Genomic DNA, 27,395 nt, shown 5'->3' with positions numbered 1-27,395 from the left:
TCCTTTGTGAACTTAATCTCAACCGTGGAGGCGAGCTGGTGTCACGTGCTGGATGGCGCCATCTAGTGGTGACGTCCTGCAACAACATCCACCTGGACATTAATGTCAGGAGCTTCTAAGGTCAGTGAACAAAGGAGAACCGGCATTCACAATCTAAAAACATTTATTTACATCACGTGGATCACTTGAGCTGATAAAAACCATGAGCCCGGGCACAGCGCTGACCTCGGATCTGCAACCATCACGGGGGCTGGGGGGGGGTCAAAGGTCAGGGTGGGACCCCCTGCCTAAACACTGTCCGATTTTAAGTCCCAGAAACATGTCACATATTTTGGTCAAGAAGTAAAAAGCCTTCCATTTGAGACCTCTCTTTTTTAGATTTATTGGATACTTTCAGTGTTAAACACCAGAAACCCTGTGAGCATCACTTCCTTTACACGCTGCACTGGCAGATCCTGGATCAGCGCTGCAACTCCAGAGCCTTGAGAAATGTGGGGTCACAAACGCTTGTAGTGTTTTGGATTGGGAGGGGGGAGGGAAAGGGGAATTCCATACAGACAAAAGTCTCAGAGTCCAAGGTTTCCTCTGAAATTGGGACTAACTGTGAGAAAAGGAGGTGCTGGAATGAAAGACCTGTAGTGGAGTATTGCAGCGCGTTGGAGACCCTTCAAAAAAACAACCAGCGGCAGGGACCTCGCTGGAGACTCCTCGTGTTATGCTTTCTTGGTTGCCTTTACGAAGTGCTCCAGTGTGCCCGGAGCTTTTAGCTGACACGGAGCGTAAAGCATTTATTCGCATTGTGAAGGACAATATTGATGCAGCCGGGCCGAGGCCCGCTGCCAAGGCAGAACACGAGCAAAGTAGACAAGAATGTAGAGGAAACGGAAGTTCAACACTTGTAAAGATTCAGAGTATATACTTGATACATGTCTGTACACATCCTAGACTGCTTAAAATAGTGGGGGCAACAAGACACAAACGTTTCACTGGTAGTTAATATGCAGCGTGAGGCGCCGGGCGGCAGGAAGTCCACACTGCCCCCCCCCCCACCAAGAGACCCCGAGGGGCAGCGCCGCCAAGTTCCACGTGTTCACAGGCAGACGTGGGGTGGGGGGGAGGAGCGCGGAGGACGAGCTGCAGCAACGGGGGGGGGCAGAAGTCACTTCCCTCCTTCACGTCCACCCAGGAGGTGTGTGAGTGACTCCCCGGGGTGCGTTGCTTTTAATAGTTTCCACGGCGACGGGGGAACAATCACGCGCAAACCCAAAAGCTGCCCGCCCCCCCCCCCCCCCCCACCCCAGGGTTGGGCCGGGCCCCCTCCACTCAGAGGCCTGAAGAACACATTCATTCTCGGTCGGCAGTCCGTAGACTGAGTAGAAAGAAGCACGTTACAGTTTACATCTTTTCTCTTTGAATTAATTAAAGTATTTCCTGAATTACAACTGAACCCCTCCCCCCCTCCCTCCCCCCCAAACAACCGTGCCAACTGGTACAGCTTTATTCAGAGTCACACCCAAAGTTCTGATACCCAAAGCCTCGGGCCTGTAAATAACTAAATATATACAACACATCAATATGCAAGGGAACGGATAAAAGGAAACTGCTACACGTTATTTGTGTGTTTGTGTTGTGTCCCTCCTGAAGGGGGGGCGGGGAGGGGGGGGGAGGGGGGAGGGGCGTAGCGCCACTGGTTGCATATAACTTGCTAGAACTTAGAAAAGCATAGTACTGAATCCCTGAATGGTGTTTGTTGGTTCGGGTCATTTTCCCATAGCCGAGCCGTTTAACACTGAACGGGGGGGGGGGGGGGGGGGGTTCTCAACTCTACCCGCCACTTTGGCAGGAAACCAACCGTCGATTTCTAAAATACTGGTGAGCGACTGTTGCAGGAGAGTAATACTGGCGTCTCTGCGTGAAGCGTTTAAAGCGCCGGGGGGGAGGGGGGGGGGGAACCCCACTCGATCTGAAATGGTTTGGCAGAGAGAGGTTTCTACCACCTCGGATTAAAGAAAACAAGAAAAGGCTCGATTCTAAACCGCGTCGTGCGGAACCGGCCCGAAGCTGGAGGAGAGACTGCAGGTCGGCGCCAGTGTGTCGACGCCCCCCAGGAGAAATAAATATATAAAGTCATCGCTGCACAACAACAACGACGAATACATCCGTTTTGCCTGACATCTACAAGAGTGAAGTACTATGGAAATGGATCCTCGTCGGGCTGCAGCCGGCCGTGCGTTGGACCGGGTTCGGACCCCCCACCCCCCCCTTGTGCAAGGGACAGGTGTTCATTATTTTAGTGAAAAGCCCAGATGTCCAGAGCCACGGGGGCCCGAGCAGCCGCTCCAGGAGAAACGCAGACGTGGAGGGTGTGGGGGGGCAGGGTGGGGGGGGGACGAGGCTCGGACCGGCACGTTAGTGTTGAGATTAAGCTCCGTCTGGTCCTGAAGCCCCGTGGAGACGCACTCCGAGACGGGGTGGGGGTGGGGAGGGAGGGAGGGGGGGGAGGGTGCGAGTCGTGGTGAGTAGCAAAGTTTCCTGAGGTGTATCAAAAGAGAGCAGAACCTCTTGATAGTAAGAACAAGAAGAAGAGGAAGGCCGAGCAGCTCCTCAGAGCAGACACGTGGGAGGAGGAGGAGCAACAGGAGCAGAAGGTAACGCTGGCTCACCCGGAGATATAAATACACATCCTGTAAATGCACATCTCAGACAGGATTCCTCCGTCGACATTTGACACTGCAAACCAAATCCATCTAAATCAATTCAAACAACCACGTCATCGTGGGAATCTTTTCTTTTTTTCTTTTTTAAAGATAACGTTAATATTCAGCCACACATCAAAGTGGAGAAAACGGGGAGGGGAGAGACACTGGAGGCCGCGTTGACAGATGTTGACAGATGTTGACAGAGGCTGTTTGGATGTCACAATGAATGTGAGACTAATTCTAACTGTCCATCTGAACTGAGGTATACCTGGTTGAAGGAGGTTTATGGTTTTAATCGCCCTAATGCTTGAAGATGGACCCCCCCCCCCTTCAAAATAAGCTTGATTACCAAGTTGCCTGGGTCCATAACACACTATGTACAGCAGAATTACACTATGAACATTCAGAAGCCGTTGCTTATTGTCAGAACGATAGTCGTTTCCTCAGAAAAACGCACACAAGAAAACAGCAAAAGTATCAAGAGCCAGGTGCTCGGCTTTTTTTTCTCCTTTTCTTTTTTTGTTTTACACTAAAATGCACTGAGAGTTCTGTGAAATTCTTCTGCCAGATCTACTCTCTCTGTAGAAAACCGGGCAGAACACGCCCCCCCCCCTGTGTGTGTGTGTGTGTGTGTATAAAACAATACATGACGAGTGTTTGGCGTCCCAGCAGCTGAGCACCGTCGTCTCACAGGTAAAATGTCACGTATCAAAGCGGTATCAGGTGACGTGGTGCGGCGCGCGCAGTGTTTCCTGAACGCGAGGAGCGGCCCGCACTTCAAAAAGGAACAAAAAAACAGAAACAAAGGGAAAAAGGGACGAAAAAAAGGAAAAATGAAAAGAAGGAACAAAAAAAAAAAAAAAAAGAGGAGAAGAAACACCTGGCCAACCAGCCAGGGTCGGCTGCTCGTCGATCCGGCGCTCATAAGCTCGACTCCTTGGGCTGGAGGTCCACGTTGGTCACCATGGTGACCACGGTGACGATCTCCTCGGGGCCGATGGCGGGCGCCTGGCGCTTCATTTGGCCGATGCGCTCCTCCACGCAGCCGGCGGACAGGCGCGCCTCGGCCTCGTGGTCCCAGCAGTCCTCGATGGTCTCGCACAGCATGGCCAGACCCTGAGGAGGAGAGAGAGAGAGATGGGGGGGGGGGTCATCCAGGGTCACGTGATCAGCGTCTCCACGGGGCTCAGCTGGATCCGAGGCGTCTCTGCTCACCGCGTGCTTCTGCCAGCAGTCCCTCAGGATGGGCCTCAGCTTCTTGTGGACGACCACCTCCTGCATGTCCTCCAGAGACGGATGCTGACCCACCTCCTCCTCAAAGGGGAGCATGTACTCATCCACCGGGCCTGGTAACAAGCACACGGGGGGGGGGGGGGGGGCGTTAAAGTGAACCCAAAGACAGCGGGGCGGGTGTGGGGGGGGCACATTGAACGCGGCAAACTCACCGTCGGCGGCGGTGCATCGCGCCGCCAGCTCCCACAGGACCAGGCCGAAGGCGTACATGTCGATGCGCAGGAAGGAGTCGCGTTGGAAGTTGATGGCGCCCTCCAGGACTTCGGGAGCCATGTAGCGCCGCGTACCCACCTGAGGGGTAGAGGAGGGGGGGGTTTACTATGGAACAGCTGGAGGGGTCAAAAGTCACCGCTGGGACAGAGACACCGACATCAAGCACAAGCTGCGAGGAATCTGCTCGACGGCGCTCTGAGGGGTGTTTCTGATGGCTGGGACAGTACCAGAAGAAGAACAAGGCCCACACTGCCACCTACAGGCACCTCACAAATCAACACATTAACCAGTCACACAGGACTGCGACATTAAAAACACCGCCACTAGCTGGCGGCCGATAGACGGGAGACGACGCGGTGAAGACGTGGACGAGCCGTTCCCATTTCAAACCGTACCTGTCCGTGTGTGTCTCCTGCCGATTTTCCCGCCTCAAACTGCAGGGCCAGGCCAAAGTCGGCGATGCAGGCTGTCAGGTTGGTCTTCAGCAGCACGTTCTTGCTCTTGATGTCCCTGCGAGGCAACAAGGGAAAAGGCGTTGAGCGCCACGGCCCACAGAGCGCCTGAGGGACAGGAGCCGTGCAGACATGTGGTCGGTGGGAACCTGTGAGCGATGGAGGGCTTGTGTCCCTCCTTGTGCCCCGGGATGTCCTCGTGGAGGTAGGCCAGGCCGCGGGCCGCCGTCTGGGTGATGTGGCACAGCTCGTTCCACGACACCACGTTGGCCTTCAGGTAGTCTGTCATCGAGCCCTAAAGACGACGTTTAACAATAATGACTTTATTGTTCTTTATGAATAAATGCATTTCCCGTATACTTGTAGAGACGTTTTAATCTTCAACGGCATCCTTTCCCTTTTACAAATGTTTGTTCTTATATAATGTATGTCAACATGGCCACTTCCTGCCGGGCCAAACACCGGCGCAGTGGCAGGAGTGACCACCAGGGGGCAGGCAACTCCAACGGATGTAGACCGTAAATCACTTTAGGATAAATGCTTTCAGTGTGTGCGATTATTATCACTGGCAGCCACAACTACAAATATTTTAATTACATAGTTTTGGAGGGGCCTGCGTCCTTCGTGCCCCTGCATGCTACGGATAGTGCAAACCTCAACACGTGAAGCTGCGTACGTGCACCAAGAATCAAGGCGTAAATCAGCTGTCAAGGACCTTTTACACGAGCCGAGCCGACGTCCTGACACCTGCTCCCAAAAACTGGCAGGAAGGAAAAGCTTTTTGTAGGTTAGAGTTTATGTATCCCCTGCAGACTTGTCCTTTCAGAATAATTACAGCGCACGCTTGGCAAGACACAAATCTGTGCTTGTCGGATGACCTTTGCTAAAACTAGTCCACTCAATGTTATTCCTACTCGAAGGAGCTTCTACGAGCCAGAGAAGCACTTGCTGAGGTACTGCGGGGTTTGAGTGGCTAACCAAGAGGTGTGTTGTTGGGTTAAAGCCCCCACCGCCCCGCCCACAACCCTAATTCACACAGGGAAGGTCTTTAAGCGCGGCGATTTAAAATTCTCTGCCTGGCGGGGGGGGGGGGAAACTCAAACAAGCGCGAATCACTCTCCACGCCGTCGGTAATGACCCTCAAAAGCACAGAGGCACTTAGAGCCCCCGACGCCGCGGAGGCTGTGCGGGGGGGGGGGGTCTAACGCAGCCCGAATCCACCTCCTCTGGATACACGGGGCGGGTGAACGAGGAGAAGGAGAACAGCATGGAGTGCATTGTGATGGTTGGATTAGCGGGACAATGCGTGTTTTCCTGCCTTTACAACGTCCCAGCAGCCCGTCCCGGGGGCTGTGTACAGGGAGCGCGGGACAATGTCCCCACGTGGACACACACACACTAAACGGGTTATTTAGGAACCGGAGATGGGTCGTCTAAAGCCCGCCGCTAATCACATTCCTCCTGTGTTGTAGACCAAAGAGGAAGCACCATGTTTATCCTTTTCTTACTACGTGAATGCGTCTGAATTTGACAAATAGCCTCCCGCTCGGTTGTGGGAACTTGAGCACTTATTTGGACTCACTCTTTTCAGCGCTAGTTTCAGTTACACACCAGATTGAATTATTTTGGATGCAGAGATGCACCACCAACAGCTTTCATCTGTTCACCCTCCGCACTGTTGCTGCAGCAACTCTTCCCCCCCCCAGCATCTCTGTCGGGCTTGAGTTAAAGCTAGCTTAGCCAGGCTAGAGCTAGTTTAGAGGACTTTGTACCTTCTTTCAGTCGATAAGCCCTTTTGACTCTTTATATTATGTTATTATATCACGTCAAAATGGGCAATTAGTTTTTTTTAAATAATTGTGTTCCATTAGAAAACACTCGATACTTCATATACCAGCACTTCTCCTTGTGCTGGTTAAGAGTCTCTTCAGCTGCGACCTGAGAGTCTGCTCTAGAACAACAGGAGCCCCCCCGGACAGCGTACCCGTTCGTGGTAGGCGGTGATGAGCCACAGCTCCAGGTCCAGGTTGTTGCTCCTCTTCTCCGCGCCCATAAAGTGGAGGATGTTGTCGTGCTTCATGCCGCTCACGCTGAAGATCTCGTATTCGTTCTGCCACGACAGCTTGTCCTGCACGGGAGACACGGACAGACGTTACGTCTCTCACCAAATCATCTGGGCATCCATCTTCTTCAGCCGGGACATAAAAGACCTTGGACAACCACAGTCTCCTTCCAGCAACAAGTCCCCCCCCCCGACATTCTCCTTGAGCGGAGCTTAAGCGAGGACATATTTCAAGAAATGGCCCATTAACGTTACGCCCTCTAGCAAATCAAGGTCCTGGCGGTGAAGATCAATGATAGAAATGGTTGGACCCATAAGGAGGGAACCTCCTGGGTTCCTCACCTGGATGGGGAAGATCTTAACAGCCACGACGTCGTTGAGCAGCTGGGCCTTCCACACGCACCCGAAGCGGCCCCTGGCCTTCATCTCGATCAGCTGCAGCGGTTTGTGTCCCAAGATGGGGGACGGCGGGGAGGGCCCGGGGTCCTGTGGCGGGAGAAAATGAGAAAAACACACAGCGTTATTCTTCCCCTCGCGATATTAAAACAGCATCGGCTTCCGCTGAAGGTGACCGGGCCGTTGGCACGGCAACAGTGTGCCTGAGGAGCTTGGGCGGCGGCGTCTCCGCGTCCTCAAACGCAACTTGCATTTATGGACTCTGAGGTGACCACTTAGAGTCCTTTGGCAACATGCTGCTTTCAGCCTCTCTCTTTATGCTTTATGCAGTGGAGCCGCGGTGCTTTTGTGTTTTATGGATCAGCTGCTTTATTTGATAGTTAAAGCACTTCGGAGAGCGCTGCGCGTTTGAAATCAGCTTTATTAATATCACTGGAGTTTTTTGGCAGCCAGGACGCAGCATATTAAATAGGGGTTTGATTAATTCATTTCAAATGCAATTAAACCACTGGAGGCTGCATTCGCAACTGGAAAAGTGCCAGTTTGAACAAATGAGTCGCAGAGAAAAAAAGTTGTCTGTGGAAGGATCGGAAACCTCGACTGCCACTGAGCAAGGCACATAAAGCTCAGGCTGTAACACAAACGAATGTGAATCAGGCTGAAAGGAACCATAGATGTTGGCGGGTCAAAGCCTCATGCGTGTGTTCATGCTAATCCCGTGTAAACAAAAGAGAGAGCGAGGAGGCCAAGTGGTCCAAATGTAAAGTAGGTTAATCACAGCTGGTGATCGGGATTAAGCCGATCACTTTCACATGTGACTTCACAGGGAAGGACAGAGGGGGGATGGGGGGGGGTTAAAAGGAAGCGTGCACTGAGGGAGTCACATTTCCAAAGGATAAAAGGTAGCGAAGAAAGACAAGCACATGACTGATGTCCTCAGACGAAACCAGATATGCTTCTGTAAAATCTCCACTTCACCTCCAGGTCTCTGGATCGCTGTTGTCAGGGAAAAAAAAGAACCCCCCCCCAAGCCCCACCCCACCCCCAGCAGCCAATGTTCATGTTTTTACTTGAATTGAACTGAGAGGTGCTCGATAAGCTGGAGCGAGTTTCAAGACCCCGAGGCCCACAGGATCCATTCCACTCAATGCCATCTCCACAGAAAAGGCCCCCTTTGGGTTAGAGGGTTCGCCACCTGTACGAGGTCAAACACTCAGAGCATCCACTCTGGCTGTGGGGGATGAAAGAAAAAAGGCACATTACTGTCGGGGTTCTGGCATCTTTAAAGACAAACACGCGTATCTTTGAGGCGCCTGTCCCAACAGGAATATCGTGGCAACGGAAGCCAGGTGTACTTTGATATTTATTTGAAAATGTTCACCTGGTCCGGAAGGTACTGCTGTTTGGGCAGAAAAGGAATGCGAGACTATGAAACGAAGAGGAACGGTGCAGAAATGCAGATTGTTTGCATACTATTAGTCCAGAGGTGATGTCTGACTCCTCTGTTGGGGGGGTGGGGGGGGGAGTGCAGGTTGCACCCACAGCAGCAGCTGCAGAGTGAAAGAATGGAAGCGACACACAGTCTTTGACGAGCTGCCTCAAAGCCGTCTCCCCTCTGGCAGAGGGCTGTGAGGCAGACCTGCTGTCTCTGCCACTTTCACACCGCGCGCCGGCCAAGAGGGGGGAGGGGGGGGGGGGGGGGGGGGAACGTCGCCCCGCGGCGGTGCCCGGGTCGGATTACACCGCGGGCCCGACTCGGCACCGCGAAAAAACACCTTCAAGAACACGATGTACTCAGCAAAGAACTCTGATTCAGAGAAATGTCTCTTTCTGTGTTCAGCACATCGAGCAGCACCTCTTGCTCTGTGCAGGAGGAGATGGAACTAAAAACGTACCGTCTCAACGTAACCATCTGGATAACGACTAGCAGTGACTTATGAATCTGCTTGTGTCCACGCCACCTTCTTGTTCAATGTGCACGACTTTACCCAAATGTTACAACGTTTATTAGCAGCGGTTATTATTCTGATCAGGACTTGATATCGTGTGCTCAGTGTTTTGAATTTGTTGTTTTTGTGCTCGCTAATTAAAGCATTTCTCATTCTGATCAGGATTTGTATTTTAAATGAAATCCATAGATGAGTCTGCAGAAACAAAGCAGTAAAAAACAAAGCCCGAGCGATCAGCATTCGGTTGGTGCTTCGGACCGTTTAAACCACGCAGCCATTAAATCGACCCAACGAGATTCTGTGTTTCAAGGCCCCTGGGGCTGAAAGTCACGGCGGGGGAACCCGGACCGAGACGCGCTCCCGAGCATCCGCTGAAATGTGTGCCCCCGCCCCCGATCAAGATGACGGACAGGTGGGCACGGCGAGCCCGACGGGGTGAGAGTCATCAACGTCCAGGCAACTTTGCCGTGGCTTTGTTGGGTCCGCATTGGATTCTGGAAACGCTGTCCGTCTTCCGGGCTTTGGCCTGACGACGCGCGCCCCCCCCCCCGCCCCCACCGGGAGTCACCGGATCCCTTGTCCGATCGCAGGGCGCCGTGGCGCATTACGCTTGGTCAGCGGACCACAGGAAGCAGGAAAACAGAATCTGCTGCTTCACGCCGTTCTTCCCAACCCTCGGCCGGCTCCGGTGGCCCGGTCGGGTTACACCTTCATCTACTGCATCAGAACGGGTCCCTTTGGGTCCGGGTTGGTTGGTGCCAGGCTTCAGAGACTACGCAGATGAGCAGTTATAACCCTGGGCTCAGCCTCATGTGCTACGCTCATACGATGATGTTGATATGGACATAAAACTGGAGGTTGTATCAAACACAGATGGATGGGCCAGACTTTGTTATACAGGGAGCTGCCTCCTCTTCTTTAAATAAGAATTCTCTGTGATGTCTGCAGCCACCTCCTACTTGTACTTAAGTCATCTACACTCTGAAATATGTTCCAGGTAAGTAGCATTTCTCCTACTTATGTAAAACGTGTCTGCACTCCTCCTCAGTGAGAAAATAATATGGAAAAGCAGGCAGCAGTTAGCATCCCTCCTGCTCTGCCTTTGAGGGGGGGGGGGGGGGGGGGGGGGTGAGCCGTCGGTCCAGCAGGTACCATCCTGCAAACTGGGTCACATCAGGCACAGCACGTTTCATGAACATCACAGGTGTAGTAGAAAAGGGGGTGTGTGGGGGGTGGAGGGGGGGGACTGCATTCAGAGCCACGTTGGCCACTCTCCACCATGCACAATACGTTTTCAGCAGGGAACACAAAAGACATCCATCCATGCAATAAACCCAGGCAGACCCCCCCCCCCCCAAACAAAGAGAAAAACGACAGACAGGAATGTGCTGTCGGAAAAGCAAAGAACAAAACGGTGGTCCGGGATCGAGGTGGACAGAATTCATACCAAGCTCTGAATCCAAAAGATAGGGATAACTTAAATGGTTTTCAACTTCATTTGAAGTGCTCTTACCTCCACCATTATGTGAAAGGCGTGCTAGTTGAAAAAGAACATGAGAAGCAAACAGTCATTACAACCTGTCAGTTAGAGGAGGAAACAGAGGCAGGTAACTGGTAGGAGCCCAAGAGCTAGGGTTCAAGGACACATGAAGGGCGACATGGGGGAGGGGGGGGGGGCGTCTGATGCCACGTGATCACAGAAGGTGTTGATAACAAGCAGGCGCCGAAGCCGAGGCGGTGCATTTCAGCGACTTTGATGATGCTCTTACGCAGAGCAACTGAAAATAGATGAAAAGAACCCCAAAAGTTGTCCGACCTCGCTGTGAAACCAAAACCAGGATGAAGGTAGCAGTGACTGGACTCACGAGAAATCATGTTGGAGAAATGCTGGGGAAGGGAAAGGAAAGATTAACACAGAGCTGTGAGAGTGGAGAGTGGAAAATCTCAACTGCTTGATGAAAATCCTGGACCACATTGAGCCTCACAACGGGGTTCTGGGGGCTCTTCCAGACGCCTGGAGTCCCCTGGCCTATCAGGAGATCTTCGGGCGGCTGCACCCAGACAAACAAGACGCGAGTAGCTCCATAATAAAGCAATTGATGAGATTTTGGTCAGAATCGATCTGCCAGATGGAGAGAGATAACGGAATCGGGTCCAGGTGGAAAGAAAAAAAAAATGGCCAGACTTGAGTTGAAGTGCTCCAGGCCTCTCCGTGTGAAAGCTGTGGGTCTGTGTACTCAGACACAATCAATTCCAGTTTGCCTCCACTACGCACTGTGGTGTGAATAATGGAGGCTTGGTGGCAACTATGCACTCTGTGATAAACATCCATCACAATGGCATAATGACAGGAGGCATTTAAGTGACTTGGCCGCACTGCATTCAGTCTTTTGAAGGGTCGCACGCTCTAAAGAAAAGTCAAACAGCGTCTCTATGAGCTGCTGCTGCAGGGTGGAGGTACAGCAGGAGCGCTCTGCACCGCGCTGGTCTCCTTTTCTCCGCCTTTCCTTGGTGCCTCGCTTCGCTAAATTAGACAACAGATCCGTAATAATGAATCCATTAGAGGTCATTAAGTGGGAACCATTACTTTTGCCTCTTGAAGACGGCACGTTTCATTACCTTGCAGAGAACACGGCGGCGGCAACTCGATGCCTCGCTTTGCGTTTCTTTAGCAGTCTGTAAACTCGCAAAAATGCAGACAATCAAATGAATGAGTCATTCTGGGGTGATAGATAGATTTGAATTTCATGAGGACAATATAAATATATATATTATATTCTTCTGGTCATTAGGACGAAAAAGAACCTGAGGTTCGGCGGCACCCTGTAATGAATAATAAAAATAGACATTTCTCTCTTTGTACTTTGATCCGACATAATCACCCTCCTCCTCCTCCTCCTCCTCCTCCTCCTCCTCCTCCTCCTCCTCCTCCTCCTCCTCCTCCTCCTCCTCCTCCTCCTCCTCCTCCTCCTCCTCCTCCTCCTCCTCCTCCTCCTCCTCCTCCTCCTCCTCCTCCTCCTCCTCCTCCTCCTCCTCCTCCTCCTCCTCCTCCTCCTCCTCCTCCTCCTCCTCCTCCTCCTCCTCCTCCTCCTCCTCCTCCTCCTCCTCCTCCTCCTCCTCCTCCTCCTCCTCCTCCTCCTCCTCCTCCTCCTCCTCCTCCTCCTCCTCCTCCTCCTCATTGAAGGTGTGGAATACGGGAGCGCAGCATGTCGCATGGACGCTGGGAAGCTACCAACGCCTGTGATGAACAACTGTCACCACTTCCCATTCACACGGTGCCGCCTAAAAAAAAAAAAAACCCTGACCGGCAACCGGTGCGGGCCATATGTAGCCGTCGCATAAAAACCGCACGACCCCCCAATGGAGCGTTTTGTTGTGACAGAGCAGAAACAAGCAGGGCGAAGAGCTTCTGCTTTCCAGGGTTCACTAAAAGTTGATGTGGAACCGTAACGACCGACTGACCTCCCTCTCTCAAAAGCATATTATTCAAATTCAAATCAGATGCGTTTTACTCAAATCATTTGCTAAGGGACTGTCTGCGATTTGTCAAGCGCCTTTTGGACAGCGGCTTAAAAAGAAGAATATGGCCGTTTTGTTTGCCTGCCAAGATTTATACCGCTTTAGTGTCAGTGTGTCAAGAACCACAATATTCACAACACGTGGTGCAACACAAAAACACCCAAAGAAAATAAAAGAAGCAAGTAATGAATCCCTTTTCGCTGCATCCTACTCTCTCTCCTCAGCGTGGCCCCCTCCCCCCTCCCTCCTCCTCCCCCCTCCCTCCTCCTCAAATCGGTTACAAAACCAGCTACGGATGCCTGAGCCACCGAGCGTGTGTCATCCAGCGAGTGCACATATTCCTGCGCTGGTTTCAACCTCCTTGGAGGTAGCAGGCGGGTGGGGTTCACTGCATCACCTGCTTCCAGAAAAAGCATACCAGCTGACTTTTAAAACGCATTCTTGTACAAGTGACCTCCTTTCCTCCTCCTACTCGCTCATGCATGAAATACGCGCACGGTCACACACACACACACACACACACACACACACACACACACACACACACACACACACACACACACACACACACACACACACACACACACACACACACACCCGGCATGACTTCATTTGTTCCTTCCAGGATTTGGGATTTAATTGTCTCATTAGTTATCTGATGCATGTTTTGTTTAATGTTCTTTACTTATTCAGGTCAGGTGATTCACCCGCCTCCTGTGTTTCCAATGCATGAATCAGCATTCGTTTGCATTTGTGACACTGTCTTAATATCTGTTCCTTGCTGTTCTTTGGCTTATTGCAAATAACTAGGTTGAAAGAATAGCATGTCTCTCCTCTAACCACACACTACCCCCCCATTCTCCGAGGCAGAGCTGCGAGCGGCTCTGTGTTTAGTTGTGTTTGCCTATATAAAGCCTCATCAATAATGCAGAGGCCCCCGACTCCTCTTCCATACAGTGGGAGCTCTGCATGGGCTTCCTTTTTACCCGGGTGCTGCTGAGCAGGCACAGAATAAAGCTCCGCTGATGTCGCGTGAAAAGCGCCTTCAAAAGATGAACAAAACAAGGAGCCTTGTGGTCAGTCCGAGGGGACAAGATATCGAAAAGGTTTACAAAAGGTGATGAACGGACCCATACAAAAACCATCAGACATGTTTCACATTGATGGCGAGGTCGGCTGAACGGGAAAAGAAAGTTAAAAAAGCTCAGATAAAAAGTCCATTTTGCCCTTTTCACACGGTGTGCGGTTAATAACCAGACACAATACGAACCGAGTCGGAGACGTGTTTGCTCAGAAGCAGACGGCACCAAGGCTGCGCTCGTCCTTCTAGACGACTCTGAAAGAAACAGCTGAAAAAGCAATCACGGTGAACATAAACGCTGCAAACAACCCGGAGCTCTGACGCTTGGGGGCCCGGGGCAGCAGAGGCCAAGGCTGCCCGGGCACAGACTGGACCAGTGTTGCATCAAACAAAGCGAGCGCCCTCTGCTTCCAGGAGCAAATAAAAGAGCTTTAAATCAAATATCAACTGAAGCAAACAGGGCAGAACCACACAACTTCTGCAATCCAATCCCTTTAGTTTCATAGTTTCTTTTAAAGGAGTAACAACTATCTAGGGTTATTTCTGTTGAGTTTCTAAGAAATTAATCATTTGGGCAGAAATGTGATGCATTTTCTCTTTGTTTGTGATTAATAGACACAGTGGTGCGCCAGCATGGCTGAATAGACAAAAAGAGAAACTGCATCAGCAGACACGTCCAAGAAAGAGGACACCGACAGTCCCGAACCACGGCGTTTGATTGACATGTGACCTCTGGAAGAAGCCATGAGTGTGGTGGTCAGGGTCTAGAGTTTAGTCAGGGTTTAGGACTCACATGTGTGGGGACGAGGGCCGCTGGGTACGCCAGCTTGTGATGTCTCCACATCCAGAAGGAGAAGAGGACCACGGCGGCCAGGCCTATGATGGGGACCAGCGAGTAGAGCAGGGTGCTGAAGAGCTGGGGCTTCTGGGAAAATGGGTTGGAGGTTGCTGTGGGGAGACCAAGACAGAGAGGACGGTGGAAGGAAGAAGACAGAATTATTATTATTATTATTTTACCTTCATAGAAACAAAAAACAATAAAAAGAAAAATATGATGGACGGAGCAGAAGTAAATAGTAAAAAAAAAAACAGGCTAATTGGCTTGACATTGTGCTTCATCCCCTCTAAGTGCAGCACCAACTCTGCTTACAGCCACTGTGCTTTGGGATCATATCAACGTGCACACACACACACACACACACACACACACACACACACACACACACACACACACACACACACACACACACACACACACACACACACACACACACACACAAATCCATCTTGTGACATAACGTAATCCGCCTGCCAAAAATAACAGAGCCCTGAACTGCGTCCGACCCCGACAGGAGTCGCCGGGTGACGCCTGCTGGCTCAGCCCGTCCTCCCATCCCAAGGTGGGACAGTCTGATTCGACGGGGCCGTCAAAGTGCCGACATCAGGGTGGGGGGAGGGGTCAGGGTACAAGAAATAGTGGGGGGGGGGGGGGTTGGTTTGGTGGGTGACCAGCTGCATCACGGCCCACTCAGGGCTTTTGTCAAAGTAGTTTTCCTCCAAGGCTTCAGAGAGTCATATTTTAAAAAAAGCAACGCGAGAAGACAAGCCTGTTGGACTATTTAGCAGAAAGGGGACACCAGAACCGCTCCGTGCACACGGTGCACTTCAAACGGCCTTACTGTCGTATCCCTCAGAAACAAAAGCCTGGATATTAAACGCCTCCTCGCCTAATCGTTCTGAGCTCGTGACAGGGTAGTTAGCAGTTTTTGTTATGGATTATTTGGATGGATGGTCGGTTCAATGCTTCGGGCGTATTATCCATCACACCATATAAAGAAAAAGTAAGCTGCGCACTATAAACCATTAATATGAAGATGCTGTCCATACATATTTACTAGTGGATGATAAGCACATATATGGATTCAGATGCCTCTTTTTCACTGAATGGGTTTATCATGGGCTTGGATGATGTTTTGGGATGGTAGAGAAATCCAGAGGTGGATGTTTGTGTTGAAGTGTACGTACTGTAGGCGGTGGAGTGGTGCGGGTCGCTCTGCGGCGCGGCTTCAGGGGCGTACAGGAACTTCTCGTTGCACATGTTGCCCTCACAGCAGCAGAAGAAAACGTCGGGGCTCTCCTTCCTCTCCACACACTCGCTGCTGCACAGGTGAGAAATGAAAAAGTTGCAGGGAGCTCAACAATACTCTGATGCAAGCAATTTATTTTATTGAAGAGTGAGTGAGTGCACGCACGCACACAGGAAAACATGATGTTAGCTGAAAAGCACAAACACACTTTGAGCATAACACGCACTTCCTCCCTGTTCCATTTATAAAATATAACTCCTACACACGCCCCTACACCCACACATGTACACTAAAAATCACACACACACACAAACACTCTCACACACAGTCATCAGATAAAAGCCAAAGGAAGTGGCAGCCGCCCTCCACTTGCTCCGGACTCTCCGGGGAGGCGTGGCGGCGCCGTCTGAGCGGAGGAACCCAAACTGTGCGAGCTGCACAGTGTACAGCGACTATCGCTACAGAATCCAAAGAGGAAAAACTGAACCAGGAGGAAACGCCGCCTACTGATATCTGTTTACCGCCGGAGACAAACGCAGCCATTTCCATTTCCTCTGCCCCGGGAATTAAAAAACGCAGCAATGTGCAGGTCTCTCAGAATAAAAAGTGGGCTCCGTGACCGCCTTCACTTCATCCCGTACGTTTTAAGGTGGGTTCCTGGCTCGCGGCTGAGGGGGTGTGGGGGGGGGGGGGGGGGGGTTACCTGTCGTAGCAGTTGACGTCGTCCAACCAGCAGCCCTGCCGGACGACCTCCACGGCGCCGGAGACGTTCTTCCACGTGGCGAAGCAGTGCCTCCGCTTCTCTTTATCGCCGTAGCAGGGCTCGATGCCGCTGCGGTTGGTGCGCTCCTTCTCCCAGCTGGAGTTGTAGTAGGCGCACTCTTGCGTCTCCGAGCGTCCCAGGATGGCCCCTGCAGAGGACCAATGGCGCATTGTTTTTCATTTTGCCAAGACATTGTATTGCTGAAAAAACAATCACTCCATCAAACATGATGTCCTGTAAAATGGGTGGATTTAGGAGCGAGAGATAAAAAGGGTTTTTCTGACATAGCAGGTACTGCAATAACATTTCTCTGCAGCCTCAGTGTAGTCATCAAAATTCACTCCTGTGATACATCATTACATCACGTGTCATTTAGCTGACGCTTTTATTCAAAGCGACTTACAATAAGTTCTTCCAATGGAGTACATTGGAAGAACTTTGAGTACACTGGTACAATTTATTCAAAGTGCTTTAGAGTCAATGGAAAAAGATGGACACTAAAAGCTACCCAGGTGGGTTATACCTACCCAGGAGGAACAACTGACGTAAGCCAATTGAGTTGGACCCCCCCGCCAAAATAAAAGGAAACACAGGAGGTTTAGCGATGGTCGGTTGGTTTGCCTCCCCGAGCACGGCGAGCACGGCGCCTCAGACAGGAAACCAGGATGGCTTCCTACGTATCATTCTGTTTGTGCTCCCAAAGGGGCAATAAGTAGCTTTTTACAGCGCTGAGAAATCAATGGGAGCTCTGAGGCATCCGGATGCAATGAGCGTCGCTCAGCGCCGTGACACATTTCTGCTCCGGACCCACGAAGCCGTTTATTATTACGCTGCTTATCCTTTTTGTTTGCAGCTGAAAATCACCAGAAACTTTCTTATGAAAAACACATCAATAACCTCGGAATAAAATGTTTATGAACGTTCTCAGACGGTTTTATGTAACTGGAACATTTTTTTCATTTTTTTTTTACGGCCTGTAATGTACGTCTATTTAAATTCCATAACACCCAACGCATTCCTTTTAGTGGTTAGGGTGAAAGCTTCATTTGTGAGTTTGTGATGTGTCGATCCAGAGCTCGTCTTGGAGACATTTGAGGGACCCCTCCTGTGCAGAGCGTTCAGCGCTGTAAGCACCACTATTTGGCTTCCAAATAGGCTTCCTTCATTTCTTAAACCCGTTTTATTTATTTGATATCCCGTATATTTCGTCTGCCTGCAAGATAGAATTCGCACTGTTGAGGACAAGTGTCCCACCTGCCCCGACCGTGTCTCCGGCGCTTTGAAGAAACTAGGGCGCAGCCTCCATAATGGAAGTTACCTTTTCTGAAGATCTATTTTTCATCAAAACGGCCGCTTAAGTAAAGTCGATAGATGGGAACTCGGAGCCCTCGAAGCGCCGAAGGTCTCTTTTTCACCGGCATCAACCGCTGCAGATGGAACGGAGCGGAGAGCGCCCACTTCACTGCCCGGGGGGGAGGTCACTCCTCCTCTTAGCGGGGCCGACGCCGCTTCCTCCAGTCACATCCCTGCAGAACCCGCAGAGCCCCGAACAGGTGCTCCAGTGAGCGGTCGCGTGTGTGCGATGGAAGCGGATCGCGGGAAGAGACGGGTGGTCGGAGCTGATGGATAAGCCGAGCCCGCCTAGACGTGGAATTCAGCCTGACTAACTCAGCGGGGGGGACGTGTGTATCGTTTGTGCAATTTCTACTTTGTGGAAACGATTCACTGCAACCGAAAAGAACAACAGCTCCGTGTCGTGATCTCGTCAGGAAAAGCATCACGCCCCCCCCCCCCCCTTCCCATCACAGCCTACTGCAGAGATGCCCTTGAGCAAGGCACTGAAATCTGCAGCAGGGATTAGGTGGGAATAAGAATTGTTTCATTATGCATTTAAGGCACAAAAGGAGAAAGGATTTATGCTTTCCTCAGAGAGACCCTCTCCATGCTGCGTTTGGTAAACTCAGCCTCTCCCATCGGGCCCTTCGGCAGGTCGAGTGGCCATTGTATGGCGCCTGCTTTCTTCCTGGAGGGGGGGGCCAAATGCGGCCCTCCCTCCTCTGGCCCCCGTGGGAGCTGAAAGCGCTAATTATGGAGCGGTATGCAGCGGTACAGCGGAAGGTTAGCTCATTAGCCACTCCTGGTGTAAGGCATTAGCCGTGCTAGCGCTGAGCCCCCGTGGACCTCGCGTGGAGGTCCTCTGCAAACACACGTTTCTATTTTACTCACCAGGGATTTGAGCAGGAAGGAGAAGCCTGACTTCATTCTACAAACGTAATCACACGCATGTCATAATGAGGACTGTGCAGTGCTGTTTGTTTGTGCTGCTGGGGAATAAAGTAAAACATGATGTCTCAGACTTGTAGAAACAGACGTGTTATATATTTATGATGTCAACCGTTTTTCTCCTTAATGGACAAACTCAAAGTTGAATGTTTGTAGGCGTGCCTAACTAGGACAGCGTTCCAGTCGGCCCCGGCGAGCTGCAGCCACTTCTTTGATAACGCCTCGACTGGCTGTGAGAACGAGCTGGAAGCCATGTGAACTGCAAATACTGCGGCGCCGCTGTGAATACAGCCGTTAAGAGCTCAAATCAATCACCTCTCTGAAACGAGGTGACAATAAAAGGACGGCTGCCTATAGCGCCGTGTGCCAAAGGTGGGCAAGAGCTGCCCTGCAGTATGGAGAATATGAAGGATGTAACGCAGAGAAATCCATCTTCTGACTAAGTTGCAGCTCAGAGTTCACTAAAGCGACTAACGTCACTGAGTGCAGAGCCAATAGTGACTGATTGTGAAAGGACATAGAATAGGCTTCCCCCCCACCCGCACGTATCCAGGCCATACAGAGAAAAGACAGCTTTTGTCTCGGATCCATATTTCACCTAAAGAAATGTCAAACACGAGTGGCTGGGTTCACTTCGTCCGTCCTCCTCAGGAGAAAGAACCACGTATATTTCATTCATCACGCACAGGAAACGTCAGCGTGAAACAAGAGGAACAAAAGAGAGGTGAAGCGTAAACATAAAAGGGAGGAAAGCTATTTATTCTTAATCATAACTTAATGCTAGTTTGCTCGTTTAAATACCAGATGCGGTGAATGAGCCGCGGCCCGTCCTTTACTCCATCAAGATAAAGGCAAGCACAACGCGTGAAGCGCCTTCGTCACCGCTTCCTCTCTGCGGGGGAAAGAAATGACCACAGAGCAGGGGGAGATTCATCAAGGTTAACTGTTTCTGCCACGCCGGCCCTGCAAAACGTCTCAACACCCGACGCACGGGGGCTTTTTACAAAAAGCTGTCTCATGTGCAACTTAAAAAGCAGAGTGTTTCCTTCTCTGAGGCCAAGTGGCTTCACTTGGCGAGCACCTCTTCCATCTCGGCGTGGAGACGCCCCGGGGAGCGCTTCATGGGGGCCACAGTGTCAGCACGCGTCTCTTTATGGTCTGGCCAGTGAGGTGCATGCTGGGTGAGATGACCACCGACCACCTGGAGAGATTTCCACTACGTCACTCTGGCTTTTGGTCACTCTATACCAAAACTAAGAAAAGGTCCTCATTGGTCCACCGAGGACGCCATGAGCTTGTGGGGTGAGACCAACAACACGCGCCACAGAGGCTACTTGGCTCCGCTTTACTATCACCACAACGAGTCATTCAACCCCAAAAGGGTTCCCCTTTTTCTTCCCACCACACAGGAAGTCACGACTCGTGCGGATCTCTCGCCACGGCGACAAAGTGTCCCGCTGCGCGAGTTCGTTGGGTCCCTCGTGGGCCCGGAGCGGCGGGAAAAATGCTTCCTCGCAAACTGTCCAGCAGGAGACCTCATTTCCTGCGCGGGCCTCGCCACGGGCCTCGCCACGGGCCTCCTGATGAAAAGGCGTTTCTCGCGGGCCGGGTCTGCACTCGGCGCCGCGAAGTGAGTAAACAAGTCATTCATCAGCAGCGTTTGGTATTGTTCACCGGGCAGAGGTGAGGTGATGCATGGTTCTTCGGGGGCGTGGCTTTGTGTGGGAGGTTCTTTTTAGAAGTCAGGCCGAGGCCAGCGGTAAGCGTGGAGTCTGCAGAGACGCCCTTCTCTCCCCCCCCAATGCGGGCTGACACCTCCCCCCCCACATGATGATTGAGGCAGGACTCAACTAAATAAAGCTTTAGCGTTTACGAATATGCAGAAAAATAATGGCTGAAAAACAGTCGCCCATAAATCCTGCAAACGTCCTGCAGTAACGATCACAAGGATATGAGGGGGGGGGGGGGGGCGGGATCATTTGTCATGGCGTTGGGCTGAAGTTGCGTTCAGGCAACGCCATTTGTAAACTGTCAGGCCTGGAAGCGTCTACGGCTCTGATCAAATCAAGCTCCTTAAACGCCAAACCACACGAGTCGGTGTGTCATCTTCCTGCAGAACGGGACAAACTGCCCCCCCCCCCCCCCCCCCACTCCTTTTACGCCACTTACAGCGGCTCCACCATCACAGCTGCATGAGGGGCAGCATGGTGGACCAAAGTCATACAAGAAGTTAGACATGGGCGCTGCTTCTTCATCACCCTCATGTATCGGACAGCAGTGATTATTAAAAGGATAAAGTGGAGGCTATAATAAGAGAAAAGACTTCTTCTGTTCTTGGGATGGAAGGAGCTATTTGAGTGGGTTTTCTTTCCTTCACACCTTTCTCCAGCAGCACTGTTCATCGCGTCGTGGGGGCAGTGGACTGAGAGGTGGACGCGCTCGCAGACACAAACGCCATTTCAGAGCGCCGGAGTGCTGCATTAACGTTTGATCACAGGGTGTCGTGACATGGCAGGGGTGGTTGGGGGGGGGGCTCGGTAAGCCGGTCACAAAGGCGGCAGTCTTTCCATGGCCGGGAGGAGGGACATGGTGAAGAGGGGGGGGGGGGGGGGGGCATTAAAAACCACAGCACTCAGCAACTGAATCCAATCCCTATAATCCCTGCTGGTATGCACGGGGCGACAAGCGGCCGCTGGTCTCCCCGCCTCAATTAGCAGTGATGGGGGGCCGCTCGCCAGCCGGGTCGGGAGAGCGCCGGGGTCCCTCGCCGTGAATCGACAACTGTGCAGACTGCACATGGAGCGCCGTGCACACCCCCCCCCTCGCATGGCCTGCCGTCGCCAGCTGCATTCCTTTCATTCCGTACAGGACGAGCAATTTAAAACCCCTTGTTATCTCTCGCCGAATTCCGTAGAAAGATCAGCAAAATCCCCCCCCCCCCCCAAACAATGGCCTCTGTGCTTGGATTTATTTACTTGAAGGGTGCCTTTAAGTGCCACTTAGGTTTAAGGCTGAACCGGGTATTGAGTGAGCAGTGATATTGTAATATCACAAAGCCTGCATTTCAAAAACAAGCAATCTATAAATAAAGAATGCAGGGGGGGGGGGAATGTAGAAAGAGACATTTTATTTATATATATCTATATATAATGTGAATCCAGCCCCGTTAAAACATAATCCTTTGCTGTAAAGCCATATAAATGTGCCTCAAAACAACCCCCACAAGGCTACCAAGGCCTTTATCAGAGCCGAGTGGACCTGGTTCTGAGTCATCGCCCTGCTGGAGAGGTTGACTGTTTGCGCTCGCTGGCTTCGCATTTTGCTGAAGACGGGCTAATAAACGCAGCGAGTCGATGAGCCCCTCCTCACACGACCTCGCTGACTCCTGCCTCCTCTTTATATTTAGCGTAAGCCAACGACACACACGCGGGTCACGAGGCGCCCCCCGCGGCCAAAATAAAACACCAACACTTGTATTTAGAATGGAGATTGGATTACAGGTCCTCGCCCCCCCGATGCAGGGAATAACCACAAAACCCATCTAGCGGCGGTTATCAACGCCATTAATGACTCGTGTGATTACAGGAACTGCTGAGGTGACTTCAAACTTAAAGTCAAAAGAGAAGCGAACCACAGGAGCCACAGCTTCAGAAGACTCGACGTCAGATAGGAACACAAAGCCACTGCAACGATGGCGGCCGGGTAACAGGCCGCGTGCGCCCCCCGCCGAGCGCCAGAGACACCGTTACCCTTTAGCGGGTCCGGTGATAAGGAGCTAGGGCGACCTTCGTGACAGTGAGGAATCTTGGCAGGAGACGGACGAGGAGGAGGGAGGAGGGGGGGGAGGAGAGAGCCTGAAAGCAGAGCGTGATGAATGTACAGCTCGCGGTTTTTTAATCAAGGATCAAAGCGGAGCAGCCGGCCCGTCTAGACCGAGACGCTCCAGAAGCACATAAAGGCAACATCTGCACGACGCATTCATTACAGTCAAGGACCGCTGGGGACACCAAGCGCTCTGGACTAGATCAAATAGTCCCCTGTATGCGATGGGTTGGACCCTAAAGGCCATTTCACGTAAATCTACATCTGCAGACGCCCTCCTCCCTAGATTTTGTTTTACGTTGACCACTAATTATTTTACTTCACCCCCCCACGTCTTTACATTGTATTGGGATGAGGGACACGTCCCCTTCCTGCCGTATGTGGTCCTGTGTAAAAGTAAAAGGTTTTGGCTAACCGCTGTCCTTTTATGTGGAGATTATTATTGACTATCATGAATAAAAAATACAAAAAAGAAGAATATCTATACAAAAGGTCTTCTTCCACTGCACAGATGCAACCAGAATGAAGTCCATGGAGCACAAAACACCTGGCCTCGGTCTAAATTTAGGGGGGTCATAACTCCCCAGCCTTGATGAACATGAGCTCGTGCAGCCCTTTGTTTTTATGATGTTAAGGCAGCGGATGATACACGGCCGTGGGAGGACGCAGTCGGACTAGTTGGGCCCGCTGGGAAATTCAAGGCTACATCTGGCCTTAACAAATACACCTGTGCGTCCGGAGCCTAATGCATAATGCATGGGATCATATTAGAAAGAAAAGAGGGGGGGGGGGGGGGGGGGGGGCAGAGCCGGTAGGAAATACAAGAACACTGCAGCACATGATCCACATGGTTCCAATGGACAAAGACTAACCCACTTTTGGTTTTATTTAGGACACACTTTCACACTTTCTCCATGTATTTTCAGGCAGAGTAAACTTTAGTCTTGAGGGAACTATTAGATCCGTTTAAAACGGCACAGCTCGTCTTCATTTAACTTAATATATAATAATAATAATAATAACAACTGTTCAGATAAACAGAAAATGACCACGTCTATGTCTAAGAATCGACTTTTCCTGGGAAAGAACTATTCTGCACTTGAATTGATAAATTGACTAAATTCAAAAACAAAACACCTCAATCGATTCTCCCAAAGCCGAGGACGGATATGATGCAATAATACAGCGATGTCATGAAAGTGATCTGATAATGAGCAGGAAGAAAAGGCCTCGTAATCTCTAAACGGCACTACCACAAGGTCAGAGGTCGGCAGTAAAACACTGGCAGCTGGCACCATTTGGTGCCTGCCGCTCTGAGCTGCTGGCGGGGGCGTCAACCAACCGGGCCCAGTTAACGCAACAGGTACGCGTTGGTTCTCTCAGATCACCGGAGGTCGGAATCAAGTGAAACCAAATCGTCGGATCAGGTGCGCTGCTGAGGATTGAAAACCCTCGCCACGCTGATGTAACCGTATACCGGCGTGCGCCGGGATCAATGTCTGCAACTGCCGCAGAGCACAAAGGAAGGAGGCCAGATGTGGAGCCAGAGCACCAGACCGGACTGGACTGGTCTCGGTGCAGAAACACGTGTCTACAAAAATAAAAAAAGTCAGCTTGGGCCCATTAGTTGGTGATTAACTTCAGGACCAATGAGGCGGTCACAGGGTCACTGCGTTCATCAAACAGGTCCAATAAACACAGCATCTCGTAGCGAACTGATGGTCAGCGTTTTGGTCCAAGGGTGACGCAGCACATTAACATATTTACATGTTTACCGTAGAAGCTCATAGGGTCGCGTTTCACATGAAATCGAGCCAAACACCCTCCCTGGAGGTGAAATGTACCTTTCCCCCGTTCAGCAGGACCAACGCAGCTTACACAAGAAGCCCGTTTACGAGCGTGTCACATTAGTGCTTTGGCGGACAACCTTGAGCCGCCATGTGTTGCAGCAGCATTTACACATGCCAGCACGGATCAAAACACTGGGCAGCTGCTGGGTGCAACCTTAAACCAGGTCAGACTTCACATCCAGTCACACACACACACGCGCTCCATCCCAAAAATAAGAGCACATTACAAAAGCAAGTCGTGTCTGGTTTTGAGGCTGAATAAAGGCAGCTTTGAATATTCCAGGAGGAACCCTTTGAGCAGCATGTAGAGTTTTGTTATTTATGACGGTTAATAATGTGAGTCATTCATGAGCACCTACCTTACCTGTATACAAGCACAACATAAAGGGAGGGATGCAAGGGCTTACATTCCAAAAGCTACATAGAAGATTTTAAAGCAAAGAAAGGACACTTGAAAGTGACAATTTCTTCATTGGTGATAAATCTGGTGATTATCAGGTCTCCAAAAAAGGTAGAGGAACATAACAAGTTCACACTGAGCAGAACGCAAAAGGTTCTAACAACAACAACAACTAAAAGAAGAGTTGTCTTTGAATGAAATCCACAGCCATCATTAGATAAAACCACTCTGCCACCAGCGGGGGTTTCTTGAACTGTGCCAACCCGCCTTTGTGCGTTTCAGAGAAGATGGTGGTTGCAGCTCAAGGAGGAACCATTCGTTTACCCACTTCACACGGTAACGAGCGAGTGGAATAATCACCTGCTGCGCGGCGCGATGAAGGCAGCACCTGCCTGCCACTCCAAACTATTACTGTAATTCACTGGCCTTTTGGTTCGGGCCCAGGAGACACCCCGGGGCTCCCTGGGAAAGGACGTTCCCAACTACACTTGGGACTTTAGTTCTCCTTTCCTCATTGAAAGTGCTTTAATGCGATGAGGCTGGACGTTTTATCGCCGAGGTCCTTCAAGGCAATTTACGTCACAGCAAATGAGAAAAACCAGGTTTGTTAAGCTGCACACGTAATAAATGACGATATATGGGAATACGTGGAGGAAGAAAAACCTTCTTCAAAGCGTTAGTTATCTGAAGCCCCGTCTCTAAATCAAAGTGAAAGTAATGCAGCTCCTTTAAGGCGCTACAGAAACAAAAGGCATCGCTTTGCTATTCGTCACATTCCACAATACGCATCAAACCCAAAGCATCCCGGGCCTCCACGTCTCTCGGCATGAGGACGCGTGCCGGTGGGCCGGTGTGGTCGCCTCACTGACCCCGCTGACATTCATCACACATCCACCACTGGGGAAGGAAACGCATAAAAGGACATTTCTCCGGCACGACGCTGGAAAATTGCTCCGCTGCCAAGAGATTCGACAATTTGAATATTGTGATACTCGCGGAAAAATGGTTACACCTGCTGAGCTACATTCCCAAGACGCCAAGGCCCCGGGTTGCATTAAGATTTTAAAAAGGCAGCTTTTATATCAATTATGTTCATGTTATGATGCTCTCAGTTTATCAAATCCTCTCATCGTTCTGGCGTCAGAATGAACTTTAATTAATGCATCTCCTTCTGAGTTTGGGTGAAGACGAGCTGGTCCGTGCTTCTGTTCTCATAATGTAAGGAGGTTTAAAGAATCCAGGACCCCTCCTCACTCACTACTGGAGTCTGCAGCCTGTGCATCTCCTACAAGGTGGAGAAAGCAGCAGGGGGGGTATTTCCCCATTATTCATGCTCCACACATACCAACAACCCCCCCCATCCCCATCCACCCACCTGAAGAGCAGGAGATGAGGAAAACGGCGAAGGCCAGTTTGGTGGCGTCTCCCATTTTCCATCCGAATAGGATCCTCTGACCGGAAGGAGAATAAAAGCACCAACAACAAAAAAACTAAACAAAAAATATATATATCTCACATTCAAGAGTCAAATCAAACGTCTCGCTGCTCCAGAGAGCAAAAGGGCACCTGCAAAAATGTCAATAACGAGTCTTCCCAGTCCCCCCTCCCCCCAAAAAGAAGAAGCAACAGAAGGGAGGAAGAGGAGGGGGTGAAGAAGATGGAGCGGGTTGGTTGCACGTATTTCCAGGTTTACAGGCGGGCGATGGAGGGCGACGTGTGGGCACCGCTGTCATGCGCTTGCCATGTCTGCAGCATTGTCACATAGAGCATCGAACGGGGGGGGGGGCGCGTTTCAGCGGAGGAGCCTGAGGACGCCTCACCGGCGGGATTCAGAGCGGAGCCACGGCCGGGGCAGGGCGCCCATCCATCGGGCTGCAAATCCAGCGCACACCGCTTCCTCCGATCAAACTTCTCCTCGACGGAGCTCAGGTCGCGTAGCTTCAGAAAAATGTCAATAAAAAAATTAAAAAAAACTCGAAGTGTTGCTTTTAAAATATCCGAAGAGGAGGAAAAAGCGACGTTCAAAGCGTGTATGATTCTGTTGTTGTTGTTATAATCCGTGTGGAAGCGTCGGCTCCTTCCGGCGGCCACAACCGGAGCTCGGTCCGCTCCAACGGGGGAAACAACCGTTAACGAAGCTCCCCTCCAAAGTGGGCCAAACAACCTTTACCCCCCCAACCAAAATTACTCGAAGGAACAAGTGGAAACGCTCTCGTGTGTTAGCAATAACCCGCAAAGCTGCCGTTAATCCGTGTAGCTAATGGGGCTATCGAGTTTTAGGACGAGCTGCTTTCCCCCCCCCTCAGGTCCGTATCCTCCTCGCCTCCTCTGGTCGGGACGATTTCAAGATGGCGTCACTGCACCCGCGTCGAGTTGCCGAGCGAACACGCAACGCTTCGGTAATGGATTTCAAAGTAAAATGTCAAATGGAACGCGGGACGAGACATACTGTTTGATAGGAACAACACTACTCATCATCACTGCGTCATCATTTGCCTTAATACTCGCGTTGTCTGTTTTTTTATT

General features: G+C 51.1%; 1 protein-coding gene across 2 annotated transcripts; it reads right to left on the bottom strand.

The window, feature by feature from the left end:
- Nucleotides 1–145: 145 nt before the first annotated feature.
- On the bottom strand, nt 146–27,199 carry LOC119212689 (activin receptor type-2A-like). 2 transcript variants are annotated; one of them, XM_037463399.2, is made up of 12 exons: nt 26,245–27,199; nt 16,455–16,662; nt 15,690–15,823; nt 14,458–14,612; nt 10,578–10,601; nt 7,062–7,205; nt 6,642–6,785; nt 4,807–4,952; nt 4,601–4,715; nt 4,145–4,283; nt 3,915–4,045; nt 146–3,815 (listed from the first exon to the last, which is right to left on the bottom strand). In XM_037463399.2, exons 1-12 carry the CDS (start codon nt 26,297–26,299, stop codon nt 3,621–3,623), a joined length of 1,590 nt encoding a protein of 529 aa, XP_037319296.2. In that variant the 5' UTR covers nt 26,300–27,199; the 3' UTR covers nt 146–3,620. The 2 variants fall into 2 exon arrangements, with proteins under 2 accessions (XP_037319296.2, XP_037319303.2); XM_037463406.2 differs by lacking the exon at nt 10,578–10,601 and having other exon boundaries at nt 26,245–27,198.
- Nucleotides 27,200–27,395: the final 196 nt, after the last annotated feature.

This window comes from Pungitius pungitius, chromosome 3 (assembly GCF_949316345.1).
Source record: "Pungitius pungitius chromosome 3, fPunPun2.1, whole genome shotgun sequence".
NCBI classification, from domain to species: domain Eukaryota; kingdom Metazoa; phylum Chordata; class Actinopteri; order Perciformes; family Gasterosteidae; genus Pungitius; species Pungitius pungitius.
The sequence above is the reverse complement of the archived record's forward strand: the minus strand, read 5'-3'. Positions and strand labels throughout refer to the sequence as shown.